Below are 22,638 nucleotides of genomic sequence, written 5' to 3' on the forward strand. Positions count from 1 at the left end.
TGTATATACTCCAATAAAGTTGGCAAATGAACTACAAACTTATTATTGGAACAAAACACATTTCACAATTGTGGTCATAAAATTAGTTGTGTGCTTCTTAATGCCAATTCTCTGAAGTACTCCTGGTAAATTGGAGGCATCTAAACTAAATGTAATTTGATGATTTGCCTATGATAAAGCTCCCTTAAATTAACCCTACTTTGATCGCATCTAAACTAAATGTAATTTGATGATTTACCTATGATAAAGCTCCCTTAAATTAATCCTACTTTGATCACATACATTTGAGGCATCTTTTCTGCATATAGACACTGCATAGACTGTTGGGCCAACAGACTTGTTCGAGCTGTATGAACTGCCTCTTTACCTTGACTTAAGACTCAAAAAAAAATTCCTATAATATTTCTAGTATCCACCCCCCACTTCTCCCAGCTGCTGTGTGACCTGTGTCACTTGTCTCTCTCAGGAGATAACTTGATCTATATCTTGAAATCTTTTTTAAAGACTGGCTCAGTGGTAATCTCAGCAAAGTCTCCTCCTGGACATTGCATGGAAGGTCCTATTTCCTCTACCTTTGCTCCCAAGCACCACTATCTTGATCATCCTTCCTAATGGAGGCTGCTAATAAATTCTGCCCTGCCTCTTTGGGTTGATTGACCTCTGTAAATACCAGAGCGCTCTTGCTACTGCAGAAATGATTCTGCCATGGAACAGCAGGAAATTTGGCTGGAACCCAGGAAAGTGATCTGGGTTTCAGCATTGATGGAAGACCTACCTCAATGGTACCCTGCCAAGATAAAGTTCAGCCAACTTCAAGATCCACTCAAGTGCTATTCACCTTTTTATTTATCACCTCAGTTAATTAGGGCCTTATTCAGATCATGGCTCTTTTTTACACACTGGTTGACCAAGAGCTTTTTCCCCACATTCATCTTTCCAGTTGATGTCTGTCCTTATCTCCATCTTTAGAATTGGTGGAGAATTGAAATTAGACTGATCATGCAGAATTCCTGACTGGGGATTTTTTTTTAGCAAATGATTATGTAACAAAAAAAATCCTTACTCTGTGTGAAATTTCATTTGTATGAAATGAGATTGAGAGATTATAATAATCTTGATGACACAGGGTTGTCCTTTCCTCTTTTGTGACCTTCCTCTGCACCATCTCAGTTTGATCTCTGTATATTCATGATGTGTCAATCCTCACACAATGTTAATGAGAAGGACTTATCTCCCTTCTTGACTGCAGTAGCTGTTCAGATGAGAGATCTTATTTCTAAGGGAAGACTTCACTGCCTTTGTAACTACAGCTTCCCCTTTGATCTCACAGTAAGTTTCACACATGCCTTTCCCTCTGACTTAACCATAAGAGTACTTCAGCTCTTTCCTGCACAGCACTTATATTAGCTGTTTAATCGTTCTTGTTACATTATAAAGTCATAATTTTTAAATGTATTTCAGATAATTAAACACTCCTCCCGTTGGTTAAATTACCTTTAGTATGATTTCAGGTATGAAGATGGTTCATTTGGATTATACATTCCCAAAGGAGAGCATTTTAGGTGAGGAAATAAAAACTTCAGAACCTCCTCAGCACTGATGCTATTGAACCTTGAACCATAAACCCACACACTGTATGCAGACAATTCCTGTGTATCATAGTTTTGAAATATTTTTGAGGCCCAGAATTCAGATGAGGCTTATAAAGCAAATCCTCAGAAAATCAGACTCTAGTGTCTATATCTTCATCTCTGTTCTCACAACCTGTATAGCCCCAGAGTCCAAAGTACTCTTGGGTGGCACTATGTCTAGTAGAGAGGCTTGTCTCACCGCATCTTCCATCTAGGTTCAGGTCTGACCTCTAGTGCTATCCGTGTGGAGTTTGCTCATTCTCTCTGTGATCGTGCAAGGTTTTTTTCTGGTATTCTGGCTCCTTGCCACATCCCGAAGATGTGCAGGTTGTTACATTAATTAGCCACAGTAGATTGTCCCAAATGTGTGGGGTGGTGGGGGGGGGGGGGGGGAGGGTTGGTGGGTGGAATGATGGTGCATAGTTACAGGGAATGAGACAAGCATAAAAATGGTTTAGTGTAAATGAGTCCTTGATGGTTGTAGGGACAGTTTCTGTGTTGCACACCCCTGACACATTGGTATACTACGCTGTTGATCAATTTCAGGAATTGTGGATATGAATTATCTTATTATGTTGTGCCACACAGTTACTTAGCCCTGTTACTGAAGGACAGCGAGCCACTCTTGCAGGCAATGCTACAATGCCCTGCATTAAAAAAGTTTGGGACCTGCTCACTGGTACAGAAAGTGTAAATCTAATTTACTTTGTATTTTGACTTGCAATCTTAACACATTTGTTAATTTGTTAAACTAAAATTTTTTATGTGGTGCATCTTTGCATTGTTGGCAGTATAATTTTTTTCCCCATCTAGTGAAGTCATGTGTTTTGACTGTTCAGCAATCAACATTAAAACTTGCACCACAGAAGGAGGCCTTTTGACAATTGTGCCTATGAGAAAGCAGCTCAGTTTGGTCCCAGGCCTTAACTTCTGACCTCCCTCACTGCAAGTTGATTCCTTTCATATTCCACATCCTTCAGTAGGTACCCAGAGCATGTTTCAATACCACTTCAGATAATGAATACCAGAATTTAACAAAGCTGTATAGGGGGGGAAAAAAAATGGTTTATTCTCTTCCAGTTCTGTTGTCCACTTTATAAATCTATAATTTTGGGTTGAGACCAACCATTTAAAGAACTGTTTATTGATTAACCACATTGGACTGAGGGTTGTGATTAATAGGCTTTAATCACCATAAAACATCAGCACATCTCACATGTTGCTGACCCGGTTTCAAGGCAGGTACTGAGGGAGGGGTTTTGGTGTAACAGCCTTTATGGGGATTTTGAGTGGAGGAGTCACAGCCTCTATGGTATGTTTATACAGATAGTGCTAATATCTATGTAGTGGTTCCACCATAATGGCATAATTCTTGTTTCTCCAATTCTGCACAAGCCCGAAGTCCTTCATTCTTGATGTTATCCCACCAGACTTTCTACGTGTACTTTCTAAGGTTATAATGTCCTTTCAGAAATGCGATAAGTGTGATGCCTGGAATTGTGAACGGATACTTCAGCTGAGGTTTATGAATGTCAAGTATGATTTTGTTATTTTTGCATTCAGTAGCCCTCTTTATAAAAACAAAGTATTCTATAAAGTTCCCCTTATGACCTTGGCACTGCCAACTTTAAGAATTTGTTTTTGTATCCCCATCAAAATAGAACAACTCTGATTCTCGTATAGTGCTGAGAAAGAACTCTATTTTTGGCTTTTGAAAGAGAGATTAAATTGTTTGCCTTCACATTATAAAAATCTCATGGAACTCAAAGTAAAGGGGAATAATCCATCATATACTAGACAATATTTATTCTCCAATTAACATCACAAAAATGCAGAAAATCTGGTCATTATAACATCTGTTCGTGGGAATTTGTAATGGTTGCAAATTATTGGTTGCCTTGTTTTCTTCATGAGAAACTGCAATTTAGTTTTTTATTCTTAATAAAGTCCATTGGTGTGATATGACATTGTGACATGTATGCAAGCTATTTTCTTTTAAAATTATAATGACTCTTTTCTCCCTAATTATTTCATTTCACTCTTATTCACATGCGGTAAAAAGGTTGGTATGGACAGTAACTGAAAGAACCTGTTTCTTTGCAGCCCTCTGACTTTTGTGCACCTGCCAATCTACTCCTGTAGGCAGTGTTTGCACAAAATTAAAAACAGCAGATTCTGGGAATCTGAAATGAAAACAGAATATAATAGAAACACTCCAGCCGTTCAAGTAGCATCTGTGGAAAGAGAAACAATGAATGTTATGCACCACATTCAAATTCTGTATTATCCTGCAATGGGACAAAAACACTTTATTCCCCTTTATTTGCCCCTGTACTCCACAGTTTTTGTTATCAAACAATTCACTGTGATTGAATTGTACATTCCTTATTTTATTCAAGGTTATTTGTTTACATTTTGGTTTGACCATGTAGAAATTAAAGCACTTTTTTTATACATAGTTTTCTCCCATTCAGAGCACCATAATGCTTAGGATATTTGGATTCATATATGTTTGTGGTTACTCAGGTATGTTTAATTGCTTCATTGGTGTAGGTATAAGAGATCTAGGTTTGCTTCTAAGCCTTTGATCACCTTTGGAGTTTTTAGTTGCTATTTTTCAACACGAGGACCAGAGTTGTACCATTGTAAGTATGAGACTAAAAAACAAGAATAAAACAGCAAGACATTGCCCAAAAATTGGGATTACCCAGAGTAACTGTTTGGAACATTATTAAGAAGAAAGAGTGGTCTGGTGAGCTTAGTAATCACAGAGACTGTTAGGCCAAGGAAGAACTTCATTGCTGATGACAGAAGAATTCTCATCATAATGAAGAAAAATCCCAAACATGTGCCTGACAGATCAGAAACACTCCTCAGGGGGCAGGTGTGGATGTATCAATAACTACTATGTGCCGAAGACTCGATGAACAGAAATACAGAGGCAAATTTGTAAGATGCAAACTACTAGTTAGTTACAGAAACAGGATGGGCAGATTACAGTTTGCCAAGAAATATTTAAAAGCCTGCAGAATTCTGGAAAAAGTTCTTGTGGACAGTTGAGACCAAGGTTAATCAGTATCAAAGTAAGACAAGACCCAAGTGTGGAGATGTAAAGGAACTGCCCAAGATCCAAAGCATATCACCTCATCTGTAAAGCATGGGTGTTATGGCCTGGGCACGTACTGCTGCCACATGTATTGCCGCACTTATCTTCATTGATGATGTAACTGATGGCAGTAGCAAAATAAATTCTGAGGAGTTTTGAAACATCTGCTCAGGTTTGAGCAAATGTCTCCAAACTCATTGGATGGTACTTTATCCTCCAGCTAGAAAATGATCCAAGCATACGGCTAAAGCAACAGTGGAGTTTTTCAAAGCTAAAAACTGGAAAATTCTTGAATGGCCAAGTCGGTCACCAGATCTAAATCCAATTGACCATGCCTTCCATATTGCTGAAGAGAAAACTTAAGGGGACAAACTCTCGAAACAAGCAGGAGTTGAAAATGGCTGAAGTAGAGGCCGGCCAGAACATTACTAGAGAAGATCTCATCACTGGTAATGTCAATGTAACACAGAATTCAACCAGTCATTGCATGCAAGGGATATGCAACAAGTACTAAACATGATTATTGTAATATACATACCAGTGTTATGTCTTAAACATTATGGTGCCCTGAAATGAGGAGACTGTATAAAAAGTGTTCATTTGGTCAAACCAAAATGTATTCAAATAACTTTGAATAAAATCTGGAATGTGTATTTTAATCACATGTAAATTGTTTGATTTTAAATTTAAAACTGGAGAGCACAGGGGAAAATTAAGGAAAAAAGGGTCTTTGTCCCAAACATTATGGAGGGCACTGTACTGTATATGTATGTGTGTGTTTATGTTTATTTTGTGTGCTGCATCACTTGATGTCCTGTGTGATCTTTGTGATCCAACCATGGGATAAAGTGAAAGTAGAGAATGTAATAAAATTTTTCAATAAGTGTTGTATCTCTAGAGCAATGGATGGTACGGAGGATGATTTATTGTGGGACACTGACGATGTAGCTGAAGCTGACTCCCCAGATTCGGACTGGGACTCGTATGATGACAGTGAGACTCCAGATATGCTTGCTGGGTTCTTTGCCTCAGGCGATGAGGCTAGTGATTTTCAAGGATTTTAAATGTGTGTGGTGTTTTGTTTTAATATTTTACAATTCATTTTCTTGTTTAACATTACATTGGTAATGGATTTTAGTTCAAAGTAAAAATTGTGTACACTACAGCAGCTTTAAAAAATATACTAGTATCTTAAAAAATTGTTATAGGGTGGGGTCTGGGTGGGTTATTGATCCAATCAAGTGGTATTTTGAGAAGAATTTTAAGGTCACTGTTTATGTATCTGGCCTTCTAGGACCAGCCCTTTTTTGGGTGCTTCAAGTGCTGTCTTACCTGCCAAAATATTCCGCATATAAATTTCTTCTATTTGGATACACTGTTAATATAGCGGTTTATCTTGGTTTTTTAATGTTGGCTCTGTGTTTACGTGCATTTTCACATAATCTTTGTTGATGTGTCAGGAAAGTGTGCAAACCAATCAGTATACTTCTTCATAAGAATTACAGTGGGGAATATAGTTTGCAGTGAATATAATGAACCAAGAATTGTTTTCCCAGCACACAACAGTAGATATTATGGGTAGGGTAATATAGGGATGGTAAAGTCAGACATTTATTGTTTTTATTGTTACAGGATCAAACCAGCAACCACAAAGAAGGCATATCACACAGGGGTAAAGAATAACAATTACTTTATTAACAAAAATTCACCTTCAAACTTTAATTCAAAATCCCCCCTTTTATAACAATGCCCACTGGTTACTATCCACATTTTTATAACAGTGTAAAACTAATACATTCCCCAGCCTAAATATAACATATGTAATTAAAGTCTAAGTTATTTTTCCAACCAGCCCACAGGAAAAAAAACTTGTACACAAAACAAACACAAAACACATAAGACTCACAAAACTTCAATCTCAACCAAAGCAAAGATCATAAACAAAATTGAATTTGTTTGGTAAACTGAAGCCAAAAGATCTTTGAGAGAGAGAGGGAGAGAGAGAGAGGGAGAGAGAGAGAGAGCGAGAGCGAGAGCGAGAGAGAGAGAGAGAGAGAGAGAGAGCACAAAATTTGAAGTTGTCTTCTTATGTTGCTTTCAGAGAGAGGAACAACAGCTTGGTCCAGATCCTTCTGGCTGCCTTTGGAATGTTCATCCCTTTTAAAATGCCCAACATTCTAAACTGTCTTCCAGACAATGACTCATGTTTTGGGACTCCTTCCACTCCACATCACACCCACTGGTGGTTTGTCGATCAAGTCCAGAAATTTTTAGATCATTTTCTGCACATGCCCAGTTCGTCTCCCACTCTCTCAGCAGTCACCTTCACCTTGGCTCTTAAAGGCAAACTGTTACTGTTTAACATAAAGCCACACAATACATAGGTCAATACACAACACAGAACTCTGTAACACCTCCCCTGCTTAAAAAAAATTGGTCCACAAGAACAAATTTTTAGCAATTAATGGAAGTATTACATAAATAAAATAAACACTCCATTTTTTACAGTAAGTATGTGATTAGATTCATATCTACCCAGATTAACATCTTGACAAACAACATGCTATTACATTATCCATCCCCTTTATGTGTGTAATAATTAAATCATACTCTTGTAACATTAAGCTCCAGTTCAATAACTGTCTTCTTATTTTTCATTTTAGACAGAAAAACTAATGAATTATGATCAGTATATATTATTAATGGTTTTTGAGCAGTACAAATATACACATCAAAATGTTGCAACGCTAAAACAAGCACTAATAACTCCTTCTCAATGGTTGAATAATTTCGTTGATGGTCATTAAATTTTTTTGAGAAGTATGAAATAGGATGTTCTACTCCATCACCATCCTTCTTCTGTAACAGTGGAGCACCAACTGCTTTGTCACTGGTATCCATGGCTAAAGAGAATAGGTTTTCAAAGGTAGGGGACACAAGTACAGGCTGATGGCTTAAAATGGCCTTTAACTTCAGAAACGCTTCTTGGCATGCATCTGACCAGATAAAATTTTCTTTCTTTCCAAGTAGTTTTGTTAATGGGAGTGCAATTTCTGCAAAGTTTATACAAAATCTATGATAGTAGCCAATCATACCTAGAAATCTCTGAAGAGCTTTCTTATTACCTGGGATAGGGAACACAGTGATAGCCAATAGTTTCGCTCCAACTGGTGCCACCTCTCCCTGTCCTACCACATAACCCAGATAAATTACAGTGGCATATCCAAACTCACTCTTGTGTAAATTTACTGTGAGGTGTGCTTCCACCAGTCTCTAAAATAACTGCTCTAATTCAAGCATGTGTTCTTCCCATGTATCCGTACTAATTACTAAATCATCGATATAGGCTCCTGTGTGCTCTAAACCCTGAATTACTGCATTAATCATTCTCTGAAATGTGCCAAGTACATTTTTCATCCCGAAAGGCATAACATTATACTCATACAATCCTGAAGGTGTAACAAATGCAGAAATTTCCCTGCCTTTCTCTGTCAAAGGAACATTCCAGTATCCTTTTAAGAGATCAATCTTTGTAATAAACTTAGCTTTCTCCACCTTATCTGTACAATCATCTATTCTGGGAATAGGGAACGCATCAGTCTTTGTCACTATGTTTACCTTTTGATAATCTGTACAAAACCTAATTGAGCCATCTGGCTTAGGCACCAGAACCCAGGGTGAACTCCAATTTGAACTTGATTTTCGGATGATGTCATTGTTGAACATATAATCAACTTCTTGATCCAACAATCTGCTCTTTTCCTGATTAACTCATTAAGGATGCTGCTTAATAGGCTTAACATCACCGACCTCCACATCATGACAAGCCACAGTAGTTCTTCTGGGAACATCTGGGAATATATCCTTAAATTTCATAAGTAATGTCTTCATTTCTTCCCTTTCTGATTTAGTCAAATGCATTAACTTGGTTTCTAAGTTTTGCAAAACTATAGAATTTTCCAGCCTGGGGCATATCACTTTCTGTGCTCTATGACCTTCCCTGAAACTTGTCTCCTCCTTTCTTTCCTCTATAACCAGCACCTTGGTTGGAATCCTAGTCTCCTCCTCAGTCATTTTCTCAAAATAAGGTTTAGGCATGTTCATGTGACAGACTTGTGTCTCTCTTCGACGATCAGCCATCTCATTGACTTAGGTGACCTGGTTAATTTTTGATTTCACCTTGTATGGTCCTGAAAACTGAGCTCTCAAAAGGGTTTGACTGCATTGGAAACAAAACCAATACTTTGTCGCCAGATTTAATGTCCCTAACTTTTGCTTTTTGATGATACCGAATTTTCATTTTTCCCTGAGCAGTTTTAAAATTTTTTGTCATCTCTCAAGCCTGATGTAATCTGTTTTTAAATTTGAACACATAATCCAACAGATTTGATTGGATATCATTATGTATCCACTGTTCCTTTAGCAATACTAATGGACCCCTGACTTCATGACCAAACACCAACTCAAATGGACTAAAGCCAAGAGACTCCTGAGTTGCCTCTCCAACAACAAACAATAACAAATGGATTCCTTCATTCCAATCCTTTTTATTTTCTACACAATAAGCCCTCATCATATTTTTCACAGTTAAATGGAACCTTTCCAAGGCCCCTTGACTTTCAGGATGATAGACAGATGACACAATTTGATGGGCTCCCAATTCATACACCACTTGTTCAAATATTCCAGGCATAAAATTACTCCCTTGGTCTGATTGAATTTCCCTTGTTAAGCCAAACAATGTGAAAAATTTTAGCATAGCCTTCACAATCATCTTTGCTTTAATGTTTCTCAGGGGAATAGCCTCTGGAAACCTTCAAGCTGTGCACATGAGTGTTAACAAATATTCATTTCTTGCTTTAGTTTTTGGCAATGGTCCAACACAATCCACTATCAGTTTTGAGAAGGGCTCCCAGAAAGCAGGGATGGGTTGTAAAGCTGCCACTGGTGGTCCTTGATTAGGCTTGCCCACAGTTGACAAGTGTGACAGGTTCTACAAAAGTTCACAACATCCGTTCTTAAATTTGGCCAATAAAACTGTTTCCTTATCTTTTCTACCATCTTCTTCACTCCAAGATGAACTCCTAACAGTGTACTATGAGCCAACTTTAATATTTCATTCTTGTAAGTTTTGGGAATTACAACTTGCCTTATTATCGCCCAGTTTTCACTGGCAGGTATCACTTGTGGTCTCCACTTTCTCATCAATATTCCATCTTGAACAAAGTAACCTACTGGCACAGTTTCAATTTCCTGGTTAGACAGAATCTTATCTCATCCCAGCAAGATCAGAATCATGCTTTTGTCTAGCTATTAATTCTTCTCTTGACAACAGCAAAGCTGGATCCTTAGGTTTGTCCTCAATGCTTGCCTCCACTACAGGATCATCACAGACTTCCTCTACCTCTACCTTTTTTCTAGAGATGGCTCTAGTAATGGCACACACAGGGAAGATTTCCAAATCCTTTTCGGACTCATAAACCAATGGCTTACTTGTGAGTTTCACCGCAGGTATGACTTTACCCTCTGTTAAATCATTCTCTAACAAAAGAGAAACTCCATCCACTGACAGACTTGATCTTATCCCTATCGTAACCAGGCCATTAACTAAGTCTGATTTCATCACTATTCTATGCAAAGGTATAGGCTCTGCTTCACCACCAATGCCTTTAATTAAATTCACATTTCCAGTATCAATCTCCACCAAAATTCAAAACGTTGCTTAATACAAGCGATTGTATTAATCCCACAGAATTTTAACTGGCACTTGATTGGATCCTTCTTTAACCAAAATGAAACCTTCAGTCATGAATGGTTTAAAAATATCCCTAACTTTCTCACTCTGAACATAGGCAGTTGGTACCACCCCTTTCTCTTTCTTCCTTTTCAGTACAGGACAATTTGCTATTATGTGCCCTGGCTTCTTACAATAGTGGCAAATAAGACTCGAAAATTTTTTGTTCACCCATTTCCCTTCCTCTCTTCCTTTAACCTCACTTCTAGATTTTCTTTCTACTCTATTTGGATTATGAGCAGTTTTCCTTTGAAAAGGTTTCCCTGGTGTCCACTTAGACACATGGTGTCCACATATTCCTCTGCAAATTTAGCCAATTCTTGCCAAGTTTTTATATTGTTCTCTGCCAAATACACTTGAATATCATCAGGAACACAATTTTTAATCTCCTGAATGAGAATGATTTTCCTCAATAAATCAAAGTTATTTTCGACTTTCATTGTGGCACACCACCGATCAAAACACACAACCTTCCTATAAGCAAAATCCAGGTAAGATTGGGTTGCTGCTTTTTTTTAAAACTCCTGAACTTTTGTCTCAGCCTCTGGGACTAGTTTTTTTTTTAAAGACTTTATTTAAAATTTTTGTAACATGAATACAATAAAGAATTACATTTAAAGAAAAATAGAAAAATTTTTTTTTAAAAGGTATGATTACAATATTACATCAGAAAACTACACAAAATAACCCCCGTTAATTGTAACGCAATATTAATAGTCTAACTTAAAATTAGTCCAACCCCCCACCAAAATAAAAAGTGAAGAGTTAATAAAATTGATAATATTATATATGAAAAAAAGAGATAAAACTTAACCTAAAAAAATTCTAACAAAAAAAAATTGCCAATATTAAAATATCACACTTAAAAATATATTTAAATCAAACTTAAATGCATATAATTAGCAAACGGAGTCCACTTTAATTTATAAAAAGACATCTTATCCTGAATTGAAAAAGATATCCTTTCCATAGTCAAACAAAATTTCATTTCCAAATACCACTTATCTAAAGTTAGTATATTTCTATCTTTCCAAGTAAGTGCTATACATTTCTTAGCCACAACTAAAGCTAAATAAATAAATGAAATCTGATAATCCTCTAAACCTAAATCGATTAATGATTGCATGTTCCCTAATAAAAATATATCGGGATCTAATACAAGATGGATATTATATAAACTGTTAAAAACAGATTGAATACATTTCCAAAACTGTTGCAATCGATCACAAAGCCGAACAGTATGCAAAAAAGTATTGGCCATCTGATCACATCGAAAACAAGAATCCAACTTACTAAAACCAAATTTTTAAAATTTCTCCGGCGTTAAATATAGCTGAGGAATAAAATTATAATTAATCATCGCTAGTCTAGCATTAATTAATTTCCGAATACTACTCTGACAAATTTCCATCCAAGCTTCTTCAGCTATTTTATGTCCTAAATCTTTTTCCCATTTCAACTTATCTTTATCCCAGTCTTTTTTACTATCAATTTCTTGTAAAATACAATACAAATCAGATATATATCCCTTTTTTTGTATTAAAAGTACATATTCTTCAAAACTAGATTCAGGCAATAAAATTATAAGTCGACCACATAACTGTTTTACAAAAGATCTTAATTGATAATATACAAATATAGAATTTGCACTAATACCATATTTCCTTTGTAATTCGTCAAAGGAACAAAAACAACCCTCAGAAAAACAATCAGATAAATTTTTTATTCCCTTCTTTTCCCATTGTTTCAAAGTGGCATTGGAGACCGTAAAAGGAACAAGTTGATTATTATATAATGGCAATCTTCCAGAATGTATATTTTTAAGTCCAAATTTTTTAAGTTTACTTGTCCATAAATTCAATAAATGTTTCAATATTGGCACATCATAAGTTCGTAATAAATTTTTATTCCATCGAAACAAAAACTCATGAGGAAATTTTTCTAAAATAACTGCCATTTCTATCTTTACCCAACTAGGTGGGTCGTCCATATTCATTAATGCACTAAGAAATTTGAATTGAGCTGCTTCATAATAATGCTGAAAATTCGGTATTCTTAAACCTCCAAATTGAAAATCCCACATCAATTTTCTCATTGCTACTCTCAGAAAATTTCCCTTCCATAAGAATTCTCTAATCGCTTTATATAAATCCTTAAAAAAAACTTTAAAAAAAAAGGAATTGATTGAAACAAATATTGTATTCTAGGAAAAATATTAATTTTTATGGTATTAATCCTCCCTAGTAAACCCAAAGGTAGATCCCTCCACCTAATCAAATCTAATTTAATCCTTTTTATTAAAGGAAAATAATTAATTGAATATAATTCTTGAAATTCCGTATTAACATTAATTCCTAAATATTTAATTTGTGTAGTCCACTTCAAATTTGTAATATTTTTATATACTGAATAATCACCTTTACAAATTGGTAAAATTTCACTTTTAGCCCAATTTACTTTGTAACCAGATAAATGGCCATAAATTTCTAAACATTCTTGAATTGCAGGTAAAGAAATATCTGGATCCACCAAATATAATAAAACATCATCAGCAAATAAATTAATCTTATATTCCTCATTCAGAACACTCATACCTTTAACATTTTCATTTTGACGTATTAATTGTGCTAAAGGTTCAATAACTATAGCAAATAAAGCAGGTGACAATGGACATCCTTGTCTAGTAGATCTTGTCAAACTAAAAGATTCTGAAATTTGGTCATTAACAGCAATTCTAGCCTTTGGGCTATTATATAAAGCATTTATCAACCCAATAAATGAAGAACCAAAACTAAATTTCTCAAGTACTTTGAACAGAAACTTCCATTCCACTCTATCAAAAGCCTTTTCTGCATCCAATGAAACCACTATTGGATAATTCAACTGAAATTTAGATTTATTTATCAAGGTTATTAACCGTAAAATATTATCTGACGCATACCTGTTTTTTATAAATCCCGTTTGATCACCATGTATAATTTTAGGCAGATATTGAGCTAATCTATTAGCCATAATTTTAGCTACAATTTTATAATCTACATTTAACAATGAAATTGGTCTATAAGAAGAAACCTGTAAAGGGTCTTTATCTTTTTTTGGTATAACCGTAATTATTGCATTAGAACAAGACTCAGGTAATTGAAAAGATTTATTTATCAAGGTTATTAACCGTAAAATATACAATATTTATAAATAGAAGATACATCAGCATAAAAAACTTTATAAAACTCTATAGAAAACCCATCTTCACCAGGTGCCTTTCCATTCGGCATATCTCTTATTGCCCTTTCTATTTCATCTTCTGTAAAAGGTTTATCTAACTCTTGTCTATCTTCTTGATTCAATTGTGACAAGTTAATATTTTCCAAGAAAGAATCTATTGCGTCTCCAGTTACATCTTTACATTCCGAAGTATACAATTGTTTATAGAAATTACAAAATTCCTCATTAATCTCCTTTTGATTAAAAGTAATACCCGATTTCTTTCTAATCACTGGTATAATCCTAGATAATTGTTCCTTTTTTAATTGCCATGACAAAACTTTATGAGCTTTCTCACCCCATTCATAAAATTTATGCTTAGTTTGATTCATTAAATATTCAAACCGATATGTTTGTAATTCATTATATTTAAATTTTAAATTAGTTAACTGATTCTTTTGCGTTTCGGTAGCATGTTTTTGAAATTCTTTTTCAGTAGCAGTTATCTTTTCCTCTAAGTCTTCAATCTCTTTAATTCTCTCCTTCTTTACTTTAGAGGCATAACTGATAATTTGGCCTCGCAAAAAAGCTTTCATTGCATCCCATAAAACAAAATGACTAGAAACAGAATTACAGTTAATACCAATAAAAATTTCAATTTGCTGTTTTAAAAAACTAATAAATTCTGGTTTTTGCAATAGCATAGTATTAAATCTCCATCTTGAAGCTTTCTGAACATCTTGTGAACTCAAATATTCTAATAATAATAATGAATGATCCGAAACCAATCTAGCCTTATACTTCACAGATGTAACCCTATCCTGCAAATGTGCTGATATTAAAAAATTATCAATTCTAGAAAAAGGATTATGTCGCAAGGAATAAAAAGAAAAATCTTTCTCTGTAGGATTAACTCTTCGCCAAATATCAATTAAATTCAAATCTGCCATCATATTAATCACTTCGATTGCCATCTTAGACTTCTTAATTACTCTTGGGTACTTATCCAATAAAGGCTCCAACACCACATTCAAATCTCCCCTAATCATCACATGATTGTCCAAGTAATAAAGATATCCACAACAAAAGCTGTATCCTCAACATTAGGAGCATAAACATCAAGCAAAGTCCATGCCTCATTAAAGATTGTACAATTTAATTTTAATAATCTTCCACCATTTTTCTCTTCATTCTGTAACTGAAATGGTAGATTCTTATGTACCAAAATTGCCACACCTTTTGCCTTAGAATTAAACGAAGAATAAAAAACTTGCCCAACCCATTCACGTTTGAGTTTCAAATGTTCCTTATCTGTTAAATGAGTTTCCTGTAAAAAAGCAACATCAACTTTTAATTTTTTTAAATAAGCAAATAGGATCCTATTACGCTTAATAGGATTATTTAAACCCTGAACATTAAGAGAAGCAAACTTCAATTTAGACATTTCTTACACTCAATAAAACACAACAACAAGAAACAAACAAAAAAAAGGAAAAAAGAGAGAAAAAAAGGAAGAAAAAAAAGAAACCCCCAAAAAAAGAAAAAAAACCCTTAATTCCCCTTTAAAATTACAACCAAAAACTAAAAAAAATAAAAAAAAGTTATGTATAAAAAAATTTAATTATTTAAAAAAAAGATATTAAAAAAAAAGCTTCACTCCCTAACCCAAAAATTAAAAAGAAAAAAAACAGGTCGGAGGTCACAATTACCTCCTCCTGTTTAAACCGCCTAATGCGGTAACTCCCCCAAAATATTGGGTGTGAGATAACTCACACGCAGCTGATGACTTCTGGAAATTGGTGCCCACCAAGTTCCCTCTCCCAACTCCCATCACTATTTAAAATCTTCTCAACAAAAATAATAAAAATTTTTAAAAAAAATTGTTTTTAATCAACTTTGCCATTGCGACCACCGTTTCTTCCATTTCTTCCAGAAATCAAATTCCCTTCTTGCAGCTCTGCCCTCTTTGGAGACCGTGGAGGACTACATCGTTCCTGGAATTGCGTAATTGGTAAAGACTGAGCAAAATCCATAGCTTCTTTAGGATTATCAAAGAACTTTGGTTGATATCCATCCTGAAAAATCTTCAGTACCGCAGGGTATCTAAATGTTGCCTTATATCCTTTTTTCCACAATAATTCTTTCACAGAATTAAATTCACGTCAAAGAAACATAATTTCCTGACTCAAATCCGGATAGAAGAACCATCAAAGGAGATCTGTTTTGCTGTGCATTTCTAATAGCCATACGTAAAATATTCTCTCTATCGCGGTAATTTAAACAGCGAACCAGAACAGGTCTTGGATTCTGTCCTGAAAAAGGTCTCCTTCTCAAAGCTCTATGAGCCCGTTCCAATATTAAACCTTCAGGAAACTTATCTTGTCCCAACACTTGTGGAATCCATTCAGTGAAAATTTTTCTTGGATCTGGCCCTTCTATGCCTTCTGGCAAGCCGACAATTTTCACATTATTCTGTCTGGATTGATTCTCCAAATAATCAACCTTTTTTGCTAAATTTTTATTCTGAATCTGTAACGTTTCAATTGTTTTATTCACATCTTGCAATTGATCTTGTACATCAGATAATCCTTGATCACACATCTCAAGTCTTTCAATAGTTTTGACTTTAAGAGCTCCATAATCAGCCATCTGTTGAGTATTGACATCCACCAATGCATTAATCTTAGAAGTAAGATTATTCATAGAATCACCTAAATGCATCGTTGAAGAAAATATCTTATGTTCAAGACTCTTGAAAAGTATATCAACATCAGTAGATCCAGACATGGTGGGATCCTGCTGTTCTTGTAGAATCAGAGGACCTTCTATCCCTTCTTTTAATTTAATAGCTTTTCTTGCAGTTTGACTCCGTGTAAGAGCCCCTGCCACAGACCCCCCAGAAGTATCAGGAGGCTGATGATCAGGGTTATCTTTGATCCAAACCTCCTTTAAAAGCTTCGTTACGTCAGTATCTGGAAGAGCTGTTATAACTGATGGTATAGCAGTCAAATAACAACTCTTTAACTCTCCAACTGGTGGCGCCCCAGCTAATTCAGCAGTCAAAGTCTCAGTAGACGTTGTTTGAAATACTGGCATCCGGCCAGCCCTTTGTTCTAAAGGCAGCTGAAAACGACCTTCAGAAAGACTTACGGAATCAGAACGGAGCTCCAAAGCCGAATTCTTCACTTCTTTTCCTGGATCCATTTCACGCTGAGTCGTGGCTTTTTGTAAACAAGCAGGCTCAGATAATTTCAGAAAATATAATTTTTTAACAATCTGTTGATGTTTCCTTTTACTTTTTTTTAACAAATGTACCATTAGGTATTAATTCAACACCTCATACTATTTATAAACTTTTAAAAAAAGTTTTAACGGGCACTTAAAGACAAAACAATAAGTTAGAGTCAGGAGAGGACTGGAAGGCATGTCTTTTCCTTACGCCATCTTGCCATGCCCCCAGCCTCTGGGACTAGTTCATAAGATCGAGTATAGCCTGCTTTACAAATTTGTAATCAGCTGCTTGTTGTACAGTGATACATGAGTACACCTGTTGTGCTTTCCCTTTTAGAGCACTTTGTAGCAGGAGTGACCACTGGTCTGGTGGCCATTTAAAATTTACAGCTACTTTCTCAAAATGCTGAAAATACTGGTCTATTTCAGCTTCCTCAAATGGAGGAACTAACCTCACTTCTCTACTGACCAGAAACCTCTCCTCCTGACCAGCATGTGGATTTTTGGGCTTCTCCCTCTCCTTGCGTTAGGGTCAGCTATAATTTAGCTAGTTCTAGCTCATTATTCTGTTCTTTCTTTCTCCCTCCTCCATTTCTGCCTGCCTTACTGGTTCCCATTCAGCTTTCCTTTCTGCCTCTCTTTTTTCCTCTAACTCTAGTTTTCTCAAAGCCAACTTTACTTCCTCTGAAGTTTTCTCCTTTGGAAACTGTTCTAATGCAGCTTCTTCAAATACCCCCTTTCCTACATTTCCTTTTTTGTATCCTAGTTCTTACTGTAAGAAGTTTTAACTTGCCAACTATAACCATCAGTTCTGACTTTTTAGCCATTTTTAAATAAACCACTGAAGGGTTCGCTATGAACTGGTCAATATTCATAGTTGCTGGTTTTTCTGCTGGTGATTTAGCTGGAGGTTGAGTCAAACTCAGACGACTGATAACTAAGCACAAGTCAATCGCCCCTAAAGCTTCCAAATTGGTTTGATCCCAGATGATGACCCCCAAATTATGTTACAAGATCAAACCAGGAACCACAAAGAAGGCATATCACATAGGGGTAAAGGTGAACAATTACTTTATTAACAAAAATTCACCTTCAAACTTTAATTCAAAATCCCCCCCTTTTATAACAATGCCCACTGGTTACTATGAACATTTCTATAAGTTTAAAACTAATAAATTCCCCAGCCTAAATATAACATATGTAATTAAAGTCTAAGTTATATTTCCAACCAGCCCACAGAAAAACTTAGACACAAAACAAACACAAAACACACAAGACTCACAAAACTTTGATCTCAACTGAAGCAAAGATCATAAACAAAATTCAGTTTGCTTGGTAAACTGAAGCCAAAAGATCTTTAAGAGAGAGAGAGAGAGAGCACAAAATTTGAAGTTGTCTTCATGTGTTGCTTGCAGAGAGAGGAACAACAGCTTGGTCCGGATCCTACTGGCTGCCTTCAGAATGTTTTTAAAAAATAATAATATTTTTTTTCACACTGTGAACCATAACAACCAAAATATGTACAAATGTTTATCATTAAATATACACAATGGCATTTTTGCCCTTTTCCCCCCCTCCCCTTCCCTCCTTCCCCCCTTCCCACCCTCCTCCAAAACCAATAAATATTCAACATCTATCCCTTTCATAATTTTATGTGTTTCTATAGATGTGAATAGACTCTTTCCCCTGAGGGTTGGGGAGATTGGTACAAGGGGTCATAAGTTCAGGGTTAGGGGGCAAAACTTTAGGAGTAATATAAGAGGATGTTTCCTCACTCAGAGAGTGGTGGCTGAGTGGAATGATTTACCGGAAGAAGTAGTTGCGGCAGGGTCAGTTCTGTCATTTAAGAGGAGGCTAGATGAATACATGGATGTGAGGGGATTGGAGGGTTATGGGCATGGGAGTCGGTAGGTGAAACTAGTGGAGTTTCACGTAAATCGGTGCAGATTAGAAGGGCCGATATGGCCTGTTTCCATACTGTAAATTGTTATATGTTATATGGTTATATTCAATACAATAAAACCATAAAACAATGTCTTCACACAAAGGAAAAACAAACCAGAAAAATGTGTCCTCTACTTTTATACACTCAATCAAATAGTTTTGTCTTCTTATCATTTTAGGGGATGGAGGTCCGAGGCAAACTCTCCGTTATGTTTCATGTATGGTTCCCAAATTTCCCAATGGAATACATTTATTCATTTCCATGTACCATTGTTGCATTCTCAGGCTTTCTTCCATTTTCCAAGTTGACATTATACATTTTTTTGCTACTGCCTTTGGAATGTTCATCCCTTTTAAAATGCCCAACATTTTAAACTGTTTTCCAGACAATAACTCATGTTTTGGGACTCCTTCCACTCCACAGCACACCCACTGGTGGTTTGTCGTCCAAGTCCAGAAATATTTAGATGATTTTCTGCACATGCCCAGTCCGTCTCCCACTCTCTCAGCAGTCCACCTTCACCTTGGCTCTCTCAGGCAAACTGCCACTTTTTAACATAAAACCACACAACACATAGGTCAATACACAACACAGAACTCTGCAACATTAGATTCAATGACATCTTAATTCATAGCATTATACATTGTACTTGTGTAAATTACAATAAAATCTTTTATTAAACATACATTTTAAACATGTACGCAGGGAGTGTAGGTTTGAGATAATTGTCTTTTATATTGACATGGAATTTTCTGTTGTCTCCCTCTAATCAGATATCTTAACAAAATTTTGCTGAAATTAACCATTGCTGCAATAAAGTTATATAAAGTTGCTAGGGCAATGATTTGTCAAATTCATAGGAAACATGAGAAATAGAGAAAAAGATTGGCTTTGTTAATGAAGAAACTCATTTCTAACCTTCCAGATGGCTTTTGTTTTCCAGCTGTCTCCATGTTTCCCTTCATCCCTTTACTATTCAAAGAAATCTATTAAATTCTGCCTTGTTTTCAGCCATTGTCTCTGCTTCCACAGCTGTAGAGAATTCCAAAGGTCCACCAAATCCTCCAAGAGTACAAGTTACTCTTTTGAGTCCCAAATGTCCTGATACTATGAGCTCTATTTCCAGACTCCCTTGCTGGGGGAAAGTTCTTTGCATATGATCTGTCAAAGCCTCTAAATTTCAATGAGTTCATCCATCATTTTAGACTCCAGAGAGAATAGACATATTCTATTCAACCTCTTTTCACTGGAAAGTTCTTTCATCCCTGGGATCATGCCAGTGAAATTGAAAATGCCAAGTGTCCTTAACAAATTCACCTGGTAATGTTGCCTTTGTGAGCACTTTGTCTACTTGTGCCTTGCCCACTACTATCATCTTTCTGTAATGTTTTAATTTTTCCTAAATTTAATGACCAACTGAACCAGCTGTTTTGGGCATAGAATTTCTTTGCTTTCTATTTAATTTCCAATTCCAAATTATTATTTTTAATATTGCTGTCTGTAAGAGTGCTACAGTTGTTTTTTGCTAAATTCATCCCATCACACAATGATTTTATTCTTGTTTACTTCCATATTCTATATATCTTTATTTTTTAAGTGGCTGCACTTAGTACATATTTTTGTGCTTTATGATTGTTCAAAGTTCAAGTTTATTCAGAGTACACACATGACATCACATACAACCCTGAGATTCTTTTACCCGCAGGCCAGACAGAAGTGTAATCAAGAAAAAAAAATCAAAAGAAAATGTGAACAAACTAAATATGCAAATACAGAAATAAATTATTCAAAAATAAATAATGAGTGAAGTAAGAGTCTTTAAATGTGTCTCTGAATGAACCTGTTGTTCAGGAGTGTGACAGTGAAGATTTAGTAGCTGTTCCTGAACCTGGAGATACAAGTCTTGTGGGACCTGTACCTGATGGTAACAATGAAAACAGACCATGTGCTGGGTGATGTGAATCCCTGATGCTTGGTGCTGCTCTTTTACGCCAACACTCCATGTAGATGTACTCAATGGTGGGGAGAGTTTTGCCTGTGATGTGCTAGGGTGTGTCCGCTACAATTTGCAGGGCTTTCCAATCAGGTATTTGTGCCTCCATACCAGTCCTTAATGCACCCAGTCAACACACTTCATTGGTAAACTACACATGGTGAAGTTTACCAAAGTTTCCAATGACATACTGAACCTCCTGCAAACTCCTGAGGAAATATGATGGATCCAGGAAAGATCCTCTAAGATAGTGACTCCCAGGATTTAAATATGCTCACCCTCTCCATCCCTGATGATGACTTTGAAGCAAAATTTTGTGAATCACAAGTTTCCGTCTTTTGTGCTTAGTTTTCTTCATTTAATTTAAAAAAAACACATGAAATTGTGTATTTGTCCAAATGTGAGTCCTCATCCTGAAATATACTTGCTGTATTTGTTGATTTTGTTTGTCTGTTTTGTGACAGGTGCCTGTAATAACGTAAGCCACAGCCTTTGTGAAATGCTGCCCTATAATCACATGGCATCAGTGTCCTATCTCTCAAATTTCAACATCACAGATGTGGAAATGCTTCTCCGTTTCTTCAATCAGCTTAAACATTTGCATTGCTATGAGCATATCATGCTCTTTGGGTGCAGTATTGCCTTTCCAGAATGCATCAACAGCAATAACAGGTATGTGTGTGAAAAGGATTTCAACTTTTGATTTGAGGGTGACTCCAGGAAGGGAGGGTGCTTGCATGGGCTGGTATGGATTGGGCCAGGATGAGTGCTGCAGGTGCTTCACACTGTGTTGGGCTTCTGACTGCAACTTGGATAGTATGATGTGGGCCATTGTTTGGGACTCCTTTTTCATATGTTATCAGAAAGGGAGGCACTGTTGGTGTAGTGGTTAGCACAATGCAGTTACATCAACCTGGGTTTGGATCCCATGCTGTCTGTAAGGAGTTTGTATGGTCTTTGCGTGTCTGTATGGGTTTCCTCCGGGTGCTCCAGTGTCCTCCCACCTTCCAAAAACATATGGGTAGTTGTAGGTGAATTTTGTGTGATTGGGTAGCCCAGGCTTGTGTTACCATTACTAAATTTAAAAAGAACAGAAGCTGCAATCTCATTCACGACTTCCTCTTGGATGTAAGGTTCTGTTTAGATCAAAAGCAAATTGGTAAAATGTATGGGTGTTCTCACAAATTTCTCTTGACTAATGGTGTATTGTTAATTAATATAATTATTTTAAATGTCTTGACTTTTAATTAACTTGAGTTTCATTCTTTCATTTTCCTGTCCATTTTTCTTCAGTGATCTCTCTTACACTGGCATTAACTTCACAATTTTCAAACTAATTTCTGCTTTCTTCTCTCCAATAATAGAAAGATAAATTTTGAGCCTTGGACCATTCTTATTAGGTTTTTTCCATTGAGTCAGTATTTTTCTAGAAGTAATTGTGCAGAGCATGGCATGTCGTAATTTTTCAATGTGTTGCGTGGAATTAATGGCATTTTTGATTCACTGTAACGAGCATCTAATTGAGTGGTGTTCCAATGTTTGGGAAACATAATTGACAATAAGTTCTGTTGATGGGCCAAATTAATCACTTGATTTTCTGCCCTTACTCCTCTATATTCCAGTGATCAGAACTTTTGGACATTGATTTTTGTCTGACAATATAGGTTTTAATTTCTATTATTTCAATTGACATCAAGGTCCAGCCTACTGTGAACAGATCATATGGTATTAACCACT

General features: G+C 36.0%; 1 protein-coding gene across 1 annotated transcript in view; it reads left to right on the forward strand.

Moving 5' to 3' along the window:
• corin (corin, serine peptidase) overlaps window positions 1-22,638 on the forward strand; it is a 196,190-nt gene that overhangs the window by 13,719 nt on the left and 159,833 nt on the right. Inside the window, exon 2 of the mRNA XM_069924726.1 lies at window positions 21,366-21,573. Within this exon, the coding sequence (XP_069780827.1) occupies window positions 21,366-21,573 (208 nt within the window). The remainder of the gene's footprint in view (window positions 1-21,365; window positions 21,574-22,638) is intronic.

This window comes from Narcine bancroftii, chromosome 3 (genome assembly GCF_036971445.1).
Source record: "Narcine bancroftii isolate sNarBan1 chromosome 3, sNarBan1.hap1, whole genome shotgun sequence".
In the NCBI taxonomy this organism is placed as follows: domain Eukaryota; kingdom Metazoa; phylum Chordata; class Chondrichthyes; order Torpediniformes; family Narcinidae; genus Narcine; species Narcine bancroftii.